This window comes from Diorhabda carinulata, chromosome 6 (genome assembly GCF_026250575.1).
Source record: "Diorhabda carinulata isolate Delta chromosome 6, icDioCari1.1, whole genome shotgun sequence".
Taxonomy (NCBI): Eukaryota; Metazoa; Arthropoda; class Insecta; order Coleoptera; family Chrysomelidae; genus Diorhabda; species Diorhabda carinulata.
The window spans coordinates 15,699,652-15,711,095 of record NC_079465.1 but is presented as its reverse complement, the minus strand read 5'-3'; the positions used below and the strand labels follow the sequence as shown (position 1 = coordinate 15,711,095).

The following is an 11,444-nucleotide window of genomic DNA, read 5'->3' as shown; positions in this document are numbered from 1 at the left end:
TAGTGTCGCACACATCAAATAACCTCAAATACAACAATCGACAAATTCTCCATTACTCTCTGCACTACATCGTTCTTTGTATCCGATCGAACTAATTCTATACACTCATGAGCTGGTCTGCACAGGTCCAGTTCAGTACAGTTCCACTGCAGCTACCAAGAACAAACCTAAAATATTAAACTTGAGGTTAGGAATTTGTTTACTTTTATAAAAAGAACTTTTATTGGCAGCCATGATAGAATAATTTAAAGCAATTTGCAATATTTTACAATTTATTGAACGTTATTTTGCACCATGTCAAGCGGCCTTTAGCAATACCAGATGCCGTGATAAAATTTCGTTGCATATAAAGCGATATAAGATAAGAAAATAAAAACAAAACTGTTTTTGTTGTTTCGATTTATTTTTTAAGGTATGGGAATCAGTATACTGACGAACGGCGAAAAAATTCATCTCGACTTACAAGTATACGAAAGCATTATTTCTTCCCAAGAAGATTGCCAACAAATTTTGGACAATGTTTTCAAATATTTGAATGAGCTTACCACAATCTTCTCCGATGAAAATTATAAATAAATTCTGTAAATTCGATTTTATGAAACTTTCTGTACCGACTTTTTCTAAAGATATTATTGTTTCAAAAATTGAATCGCGTTATCAATGACAATACTCGTATATTCTCAATAACATCCCTTCTATTTGTATAACATCAAACTAATGAGAATAGTTGTTAGAAATATTGAAGTTGAAGTTTTATTCAATATCAAGATATTCAAGATAAAAGGCGTTCTTGAGGTGAATTTACCTCTGTAGCATAACCTCTTTCTTTAAGATACGACCAAACAAGAGATTAAAATCGCATGACCCGAGGAGGCCAATAAATCGGAGCTTCTGCACTTCTACCAATCCATCGAATCAAAAAATGGTTACTCAATCAATTATGACACCTTCTATCAAAGTGCGGTGGAGCTCCACCCAACATTAACTTTAAATGAGTATTGGTATTGTGATATCCTTTTAACATGTGGATTCTCATCACACCAGTAGTGTGCATTATGGGAATTGAACAAAAATTTATTTGCTTTGTTTATTTTCTAGAATTTTGTTTTGGATATATAAACGAGTTTGTTTAGCGCAATTAGTTTATAATGAATTATTGTAATGAACGGAACCAAATCGAAAAGTAAGTGGAGAATTTAAAAACTATGTAAGTTAGTTGAGTATAAGTAATAAGTTAATCAACATATGAGTTAGTTAAGTAAAGTGTTTAAAAGACAGTGTTTATAAATTAATCCCACCGATAGAAATAGTGTATAAATAATTAAAACATTAAAGTGTCAGAACAAACACGGCTAAGAGTCTTGGTGACCTGAAAGTTACGAAACTGAAAGACGAAATGGAGAATCGCGAGATGGAAACGCTCGGTGAGAAGAGTGAATTAGTATTAATACTCAAAGTGGCACTGATATATGAAGGCTTTGATCCAAAAACATTTTTATTCAAAGACGAGGCTTCCTCATTGATCTTGTCAATTTCGAACGTGAAGAACAATATTTAATTATGAAGAATGATATTTCGGCCAATATGAGAAGATTTCTACCGGGAAAGACGGTATGTCGAATCTTAGGAATGTTATTTCTGCGGATATTTTGTCATTGAAAACTGACATAGCCGTTTACAGGGAAAATAAGATGTCATTCCTAAAATTGGATATCTAGAATAAGATGACCACGATAAATGAGAAGATACAAACTGGTATAGAGAATAAGATGACAACAATGAATGAGAAGATACAATCAAATGGAAAATAAAAAGACAATGATTGACAATAACATCGAGGAGTTAGAAAGAAAGATTGCGAAGTCGAGAACAGAAGAGATTATAATAGACCGATAGAAGATGGAACAAATGAAATCCTGCAATACAGAAACATTACTTAAGACAACGACAATTTTACATGAATCAAGGCTCCAACGTTTGACAGCAAGACATTTTGGACCAATTACGTTAAACCGTTTGAGGCAGCCACTAGAGTGAATAATTGTTTCAATAGAGAAAAGGCAGTGAACTTGACTATTGTGCTGTGAGAAGATGCCTTAAATGTACTCCAGACGATACGTCTTGAAGAAACTGATGACTTCGAACAGCTGAAAAAAAGGTTGGACACAAACATCTAGAACACCCATACCATCTCAGCTGAAGAAACAAAGAGTGAAGTGTGTCAAAAGGTACTAAAATATGTATTGGTTTTCTGAAAAATCAAAAAACGCAAATATGTTACACAAGATATGACAAACACATATGTATTTCTAAATATGAGTGTTGTTCTGAAAAGCTTATTTCCTTGTCCTTTCTCTTCATTATTCTGTTAAATAATATGTATTATTATTGTATTAAGAAATATTTACTATCTCATCTCTAATGACCTTGTTGGTCAAATAGAAAATCAAATAAAACAAAATAAAGTGACTTTTATTCACTTAACATTGTAATTGCCCCATATTGAACATAAGAGAACATAGAGAGGCAATTTTAGAAATATAATACTATTTCTCGAATAGATATACACTAAAGCCTTCACTTCTCTGCAAAGCATTAAATCTATCTCTATTCACACCCACTCTTGAAAATCTACCTTTACATGTTAGTTAATAAAATAATTGTATAACTCATAAAACCAGTTATTTATTTTCAATTCCATGAAGTATGAAACACTAATACTGATTCAAAAGATTTTATAAATGCTTTTTAACAAAAAAAAATAATGATGTTATTTATTAAATATAAGGTGTTTGCACAAATATGGTTCTCATTTTAGCTATAGTCTATAACTTTGTACATAATATGTAATATTCATGGAATAGTTGAGATGACTATAAGCTTTTGACAAATATTATTGTTTACATTGCAATACATGAAAACTATTTATATAACATAACTAAAATATAAATTTAATTCTTTCATTTTAACTTGAACTACTGCTATCTTGTGAGCTTTGATATACTATTTCTAAAGCTGTTGTAATAGTACGCACATCACCTTCTATTGTTTTTGCCCAATTTTCCACATCACCTAGTTCTTTAAGAGCACCACTAAATTGTTCAACTAAGTTCAACCACTGTTGTGTTTGTTTTGAAAAATTTGTTGCACTTAAGTGTAATTGTTTTGCTTCCGCATCTAATTTTTTCTGATTTAAATAAGCTTGAGCCACCCCAACATTCAAATGATCTACGAGAGCTTGTGTTAAATCACTAGCTGCTGCACAGGCTTCCTTTCTTTTTACTTCTTGCAATTCTTTTTTCACTACTTGTTTAGTTTGATGCTCTTTTACCATTGAAGTCAACATTTCTTTAGAAATATGCTGTTAAAATTTTTTGAACCAAAAATATTTAATTACAAAAATGTCATTTGTCAAATTTTGACTTGTAAGTCAGTGTCTTGGTTGCGTCAATTATTTTACTTCAGAGCGTTGTCTCATTTCTCAAAAAGTGTAAAAGTAGTTCATTAGAATGCAAATTATATATAACAATTATAACATTATTTTATCTTATTTAATATTAACAAATGGGAAAAAAAGCAGTGATATCCCTAGTATATAGACTACAACAGTAAAATTTTCGTTAACATTTGTTACCGAATCATAGAAGTACAAAGTTTCTTAGCTCTTTTCTTTGAGTTGGCTAAATTGATTTACCATATTGAGGTTGACATATATTATTAGAAATGTCATTTGCTTTATCTGTTGTCTATTTAGTAACGGATATATTATAATATTAAGAAAATAAACATCTATTATAATTAAAATAATGCGGACAATAAAAATAAAGCAAAAATTATAATATTGACTTGAAAAAATTTAAAGATTTAAATTTTACGTAAACATTATATCAATTTATGTGTAATGTGTATTTAATGCGACTATTAAATAAAAATTATTCAAATTGACATAGCGAATTTATATGTATATCTAGTTTTATATACAGAATAGAATATGGATAATATGTCAATGATCAACAGGATTTTTTAAGGGTAATTTTTTTGGTAATTTGAATTCTGCTTTATTAGTCTTTTAAATTTTACAGGTGTTTATTGTGATGGTCTGTTTGGAGAGCTTTAATATAAAATACTATGGCTCGACAAGAAAAAGCAAAATCCGTAACATTTGTAAGTACTTTCATTTCATAATTACATATTAAGATCGGTATAATTTTTTAAATATTATAATTATCATAATCAATGAAACCAGGAAGTGGTAAATGATAAATATTTAGTCTTTTTGATGAATTATCATAAAAATTTTCATATTTTCTATAAATTATTTGAATGCATATAACATCTATAACATATAAATTTAAGAATCAAAAACTAATATTAACTATTAACAAGATAATTACAAAAAATTTTTAAACTTTTCTTATTCTTTTTTGGACTATAATTTATATGAATGGATTTGATCAATTCATTCACTTCTTCACTTAATATACAAAATCTTTATTTATTTTGAATTGAATTAATTAAATTAATTTATTATATGTTATAAGATGTTTAAAAAATTCTGTGTCATCCTGACTTTATTGTGTTGTATTGTCCAAACAATCATTGTGGACAGGTAGACTATACATTATATTATTATACAAAGAACCAATATTAAATGTTAGTTTTTTATATTGTATGAATAGTTATAAACATAATGAAAAGTGTAGAAATTTTTAATAATATAAAATATATAATTGATAGAAAACTAATAATTTATGCATAAAACATTGAATTGTTTTCAACTTCAGTTATTTAAATGAGTTAACTTCATATTATGCTTCGTGTTTTTTGTGCTCTTTACTTCTTGTATGTTTTTCAACTTCCTTATGGAATACAGGTCCTTGGATTCCTAACTTGCACATGATGCATATGTAAGCCTCTAGGAAAGTTCTCCATATCATTATAAACTCCTGGACAAAATTAAGGCAGCACTCATATTTTTCTCAATATTCTTTATTTACCTATTGATAATTTACTGTATGACAAGTAGGCCATGAACATTTTTTGACAGTAACCATTGTTATTTAAGTTAACTATACTATCACATAATCTTGTTTCATAATCAGTAATTCATATTAAACCTCGTTTTAGACTAAAACTGTCATATGTACTTATGTATGAATAAAAAACAATTTGATTGTTTACACAATTTTTTTGAAGATAAAATGAAAAAGAGAAACACCAACTATATTATATAAGAAATCATATTACTGCACTTTTTCCATTAACAACTATTGTTGCATTTCGAAAATGAGATAAAACCATAAACTGGTATACAAAGGAAAGAGATAGGCATTCACATGTCTTAATGTGCATCAGTTACATCTGAGAATTTTGAATGATGGCATGGCGTGGGGTGGCGTGTTGTTAGTGAGTTTTTGCCTTTATACCTCCAGTCCTGAATATGGTAGGCAATTATCAAAAAATATAATCGATTATTTTCGATTAATCGAAAATAGTCGATCAATCCAAAATAATCGATAAATCGGAAATAATCGATTAATCGAAAATAATCAATTTTCGATTATTCGAAAATCGGAAATAAAGTTTCAAAAGAACGATGGTGGTCTGATTCCTACAAAAAAACAAGATAAAGAGCGAGTATACCACTAGGAACATACAGAAGACATTATGGTTTGATTCCCAATAAAAACAAACCAAATAATGAACCTACAGAAGATATTTGAAAGTAAGATTCTGATATTGATTATTATATTATTTGATTATTTTAACGATTGTACGAAAAATAGTGTGTATGTCATAGCCGCGAAACTTTTTAACGACCTCAAGATTATCTTGCTTCGGCCGCAAGCGGTCTCGGCGATAACTGTTCTTTTGGTATATTAAAAAGGTATTTCGCGGTCTAAGCATACAAATAACTATTTCAGTCATTTACTTTGTAATAAAGCCACTTAAAAACTCTCTTTTAAATTCAATTAAACTGTACCAAAACCATTATGCATTTTTGAGAATGAAAATAGGCAAGAAACATTGTATTTTATATAACCAAATTCTCACAGGATGTTGTCCACAAGCTCCACCTTACACAACAATCTCTTTTGTATATTGTTAATTAAAAGTGATAATTTGTCACTAGCATGGGCTTGTTTCAAAATAAACTCTTTAGTCTTAGATTTAGGCTTGTAACTAAAAGCAAAACAAAAAATTATTATCTTGAAAGATGTTTATTATAAATTTTTAGGAATGTTAACAAACGTCTTATTCATAGTTGAGAAAACAAGCTGGTCAATATGATCTCCAGTTAGTGACGCTCTTAGGTTAGTTACTATTTGGCCTCCTTTGCTAAATACTCGCTCAGATGGAACACTGGAAGCTTGAATACAGAGAAACTTTGTTGCACATTGGGAAAGAAAAGGAAATACATGTGCGTTATATTTCTACCATATCAGTGGATCTTCTTCAACATCAATGACAATATTCATATATTGTTCGATTTAATTTTTACATTTAAACTCACAGCATTACTACCATCAACAGTTTTCATAGATTTAAAAATTGATGAAAGTCCGCTTTTCTTTTTTCCTGATGACGCAGCTCTATTCTCAGAAACTGGAATTATTTCTAATTCGCTACTAAGTTGTAATATTATATCTTCAATTATCTGGTTTTCTGCAGAACTAAAAAAGGATCTTTTAAAACGTGGGTCCATGAAGGTGGCATTCTGCAATAGTTTATGAGTTTTTTCGTTGCTTTCATATCTGTTTTTAAGTGTGTTTAAAACTAATGAAGCTATTTCCCTTTTTAGTTCTACATGTCTTCATCAATTTCAGTTTCATCGTATTCATCTACCAATGTTTTACCTAATTCCAAAGAAATAGGTAGAATGGTAGATCCTGTTACATAATTTTTTCCAGACAGAGTTTCTGAAATGTTTTGAATTGGAGTTAGTAATTCCATACTTCCAATACTTCAGGATAACATTCAGGATTTCAAATCCTCAGCGTTTAGTATCAGCTTTTTGTAATTTCTATTATTTTAGGTTTGTAAAAAATGTAAGAGATTTACTTGTTGAACAATTATCTTGAATAAATTTAAAAGAGATCACCATCGCGTTTTAAAAAAGGAAGGCATTTTTGTTTTCTTAGTGTTGTATTTTTTCTGAATTATTTTTAAATCTCTAACAGCTTTCCAACTATGTGCAAAAATATTCTGAATTTTTTTAATTTTACCTATAGTTTCGCTTACTTTTTCATTTTCAAAACATTTATTTACTGCAATATTAATTGCATGTCCAAAACAACATATATGGGCTATTTCCATATCCTTAATAGCTTTTTATACATTACTTCCGTAATCTGTGGTAAATGATGTATTTGCTTTTTCTTCAATACTCCACTCGTTTAAAATAAGATTTATATTACATAAGTTTTCAGCAGCATGATTTTCATCCATTTCATAACAGCCCAAACAAACGCTTACTAACTGATAATTTTCGTCTACAAAATGGCATTAAGGGCGACCTGTTTGCAATGGAAGTCCAGCTATCGGTGGTACAAGATATAAATTTGGCTTGTTTTAAAATGGCTTCAATAACTCGGCGCGTTTCATTGTACAAATTAGGCATTAACTTTTGTGACAATGTGTTTCTGCTGGGTAGTTTATAGCTTCCATTTAAAACTTGTACAAATTTTTTGAAATCGTCTTTTTCTACTATATTATAAGGCATCATTTCTGTACCTACGAAAAAAGCCAAAGCCATGTCGGTTTTGGTTTGTAACTTTTTTGTCATCGTAAAGCTTTTTATGGACGCTTGTTTGGAAGTTGAAGGGACTTGTATTAATGGAGGTATCTGTGATGAACAAGAAGTCGATTTTGTTGATACTACTGATATTTCGTCTACATCAGTAGTTTGGATCACGATATTGCTTGGCGACAAAAGATCCTCCATTTCCTCTTTATAACTCGACATTCTAAAAACAAAAGCATTTATTAGTGATTTTATTTTATACCGGTTTATACCTGATTTATTATCCATAATTAGTTAGAGTAGCTCATATATGAAATAATGTAGAGATATATAGATGGTTCAAACATCTCCTTTTTAATATAAGTATTCTTTGTTTATATGCTCAGCAATTATTTTTTAATTTTACCTCAGAAATAATTTATTGGGCGAAAAAATCAAAATCATCCCTTATTTTTGTTTTCTTTCTCATGAGGGATTTTGCTCAAAATCAATCTGAACTGACCATTTATGCAAAATTTCCAATGGATTGTTCAACTAACTGCAAAAGTGTCGTTTTCGGGTGTCGACCGACACTTTTTTGGTCTAGCTCGCATTCGGTAAATGCCTAGAGCGTAACGAGCGATGAGGAACTTCGTTCCAAAAAACGCACTATATCCTTGTACCATTAATACAATAATAAGATGAGTAGTTTGTACTTGATTCATCATCGCTTATTTCAGTACTCGCAGATTTATCTGTTCGATGAATATTTTGCATCTCACCGTAAAGAGGATGCTTTGCCTTCAAGTAATTCCTTAAATTGGTAGTGTTACCACATGACTTAATGTTTTTTTTACATTTTCTACAAACTGAGGTGTCTCCAGTTCCAGATTTATTGAAGTAATGCCAAAGTAAGCTTCTTCCTCTATTTTCTTCCATATTCCTAAAAAAAGCATAATTCAGACAAAAAATGCTGCATCTGCACTTCATTCACAGCATCCGGTCCCGGACTTTTGCCGAACTCTGTTTAAAAAAAGATTATAGTAATTTTAATTAACTTGTTAAAAAAATAGGTGACTTACAAAAATTTTAAGTGAATTGTTTGTATAATTGATTATCTGTAACAAAAACTAGAAAATAATTGGCACACAAACCTGGAACCTCTTTGATGGAATTAGTAATAATCATAATCATAAAAATTAATAATAGTAATAATCATAATAACAAATTAGTAATTTAGTTGTGCTTAGAAACTTACCTTGATTTTTTCTTTGCACACTTTAAACAATCAATCAGAAAGCACAGTGATAGGATAGGTCGAATTAAAAAATCAAATGTTATGTGAAATATCAAAACTCTTTTATGATGTACACTGCCAAAAGTGCCAAAGCGTCATATCCAAACGGTTCTAATAAAGCAAATGATCCAATATTTTCTGTCCTGTGATCCAAAAAAAATGCAGCAGCAAAACTATATATGCGGCACTAGGCCGCAAAGGTTTCATCTTTCGCGGATACCTATATTAAATAAAATAAAAAACTTAGAAAGACGCGGGCCGCTGGACACTATCTAACATCAAAGAAAATAATATTTTCTATTTTTTAAGGTAAATGCCATTTGTAAAGAGCTTTTTAAAAATAATTTTTGTACCTAGTTAACAAAATAAGTTTAAATGTTATATACCTTATTATTATCAATATGTAGGTATTTGTATTTGGTTAAAGCGAATAATTAAAAGGGAGTGTGCTCTTACTTAATTTTATGTAATTTATTAATATAATCAATAATTGTGATCCATTTAATACAATGTTGGTCAAAGAGATCGAAAACTCAAAACAAATATTTCTTGATTACGGCAGCTATAAAGTTGAAAAATAACATTGTGATTTCATTCCCATCAAAATAAAACTAAACAATAGAAATATTTCTTATTATTCATTTCTCAGAGAGAGGATTTTATTCTTAATAGAAAAATTTCTACAAAGAAAAAAAAACAAGTTGATGATGTCAAGTTTTGGGTCCAGTATACCTACAGAACAGAGAATTGAGTTGCAGGTTACAGGACCACAAAAAAGTACAAAAGTGTGAAAATTATGAAAAAGAATCAATCTTGGATAAATTGATTATTTTTGATTAATCGATTACCGATTATTTTTAAAAATATATATCGATTAATCGATCACCCGATTATTTTTCGATTAATCGATTATTTTGCCCACCTCTAGTCCTGAAAGGTTACCTCAACATCTATATTAAATAAAAGAGCCTAATGAAACGAATTCGTACTATCAAAGACCAGGACAAAGGCGAAAACATTGCACTAATCAAATTGATGATCGTTTTTTGAGACAACGTTAGGAGAGTTACCAGTAATCTGCTAAAAAATTAATTATCAGATGTTCGATATATGGTCTCGAGCGGTTAGAAGATGTTTACATGAAGAAGGGTTAAGCAACAGAAGACCAGCCAAAAAACCCTGGCTTACCAGAGAACACAAAATTCAGTGATTAAATTTTGCAAATCTACATCAGAATTGGACCATCACTGATTGGAAACAAGTTCTATACTCAGATGAAACTAGAGTTAGCCTTAAAGCTCCAGTTGGACGTGAGCTTGTCTGGCAAACGCAAGGAGAAATGTTTGCCAGCTGTAATATCTCTCCTAAAGTGCCTTTTGGTGGTGGCTCTAAAATGTTTTGTGGAATAATTTGGTTTCATGCTCATATGGAATTGGTACCAATATTACTTAGGCAACATTATTGTTGAACATGTAACGCTTTTTGCTCTAATTTTTCATAATGCAGATAAACGCTCATCCCCACATGGTTAGACAGGTTATTGATTCCTTATATGTTGTCAATATCCCTTTATTAGAGTTGCCAGATATGAATCCTATAGAACATCTAAGGGACTATCTCAAAAAGAGGATTCGAAGTCATAGCTTTTGTTGAACCTTTTGATATCAAGCATGCCGCGACACATGAATGCAGTGATAAGTAGAGGAGTGCCTACACGGTATTCGAGTTGACCAGTATGCATTTATTCTCTTTTACTGCGTTTTTTTCTTTTTTTTTTTCAATTTGGAAGTATGATAGATTATTTATGCATTTTCAGCAATAACAAACTTTTATGGAAAAAAATAAAGCAAATTAAGGTTATGTTTATGTCATATTCGACAGTTCGACATTCGAGTTTATATTATCATTCAAAAGTTTATATTCGTATGAAATTGAATAAAATATAATTTCACATTGTGGAAATTTTACATATAATATGAAAATAAGATTGATGATTTTATTACATTATCATTTATTTGGATGTGGAACAATGTTTAATATCTCTACAATATTCCCTTGTTTACTTTTGCTAAAACAGATTAGCTTAATTGAATTATTGCCATATTGGATGGTAGGTACTGTTCAGGATAAACCACGATAAGCTGAGCGAACATGTATATCAGAACCTAATGGTAAAATTTTTACAAAAATTTATTAACGGGTGTTTTCTGGGGAGCTTTTTTCAGTTAAAATAATTTATGGTAAATTAATGCCAAGTATTTTTTTCAATGGAACAATGTTAAAAATCTACAATACAGGACTTAATGCAAAAAATTCAAATGAGTAGATGACGTGAAAATAACGCTGCCACATAAAAAAAAATTTTCATTCGACTCCTCATGTTTGACGGAATGAATAATTCTACATTACTATCTGAAGGCCAGA

The 11,444-nt window shown here is 30.0% G+C and overlaps 2 protein-coding genes across 2 annotated transcripts in view; one reads left to right on the top strand and one right to left on the bottom strand.

Moving 5' to 3' along the window:
• Nucleotides 1–1,082: 1,082 nt before the first annotated feature.
• Nucleotides 1,083–3,439, bottom strand: LOC130895000 (biogenesis of lysosome-related organelles complex 1 subunit 1). The gene has a single exon (XM_057802090.1). The coding sequence runs from the start codon at nt 3,344–3,346 to the stop codon at nt 2,966–2,968; it is 381 nt and encodes a 126-aa protein (XP_057658073.1). The 5' UTR covers nt 3,347–3,439; the 3' UTR covers nt 1,083–2,965.
• Nucleotides 3,440–3,695: 256 nt separating this feature from the next.
• Nucleotides 3,696–11,444, top strand: part of LOC130895943 (protein diaphanous) — a 145,045-nt gene continuing 137,296 nt past the window's right edge. Inside the window, exons 1-2 of the mRNA XM_057803605.1 lie at nt 3,696–4,029; nt 4,083–4,164. Of these exons, the coding sequence (XP_057659588.1) occupies nt 4,129–4,164 (36 nt within the window). The 5' untranslated portion in view covers nt 3,696–4,029; nt 4,083–4,128. The remainder of the gene's footprint in view (nt 4,030–4,082; nt 4,165–11,444) is intronic.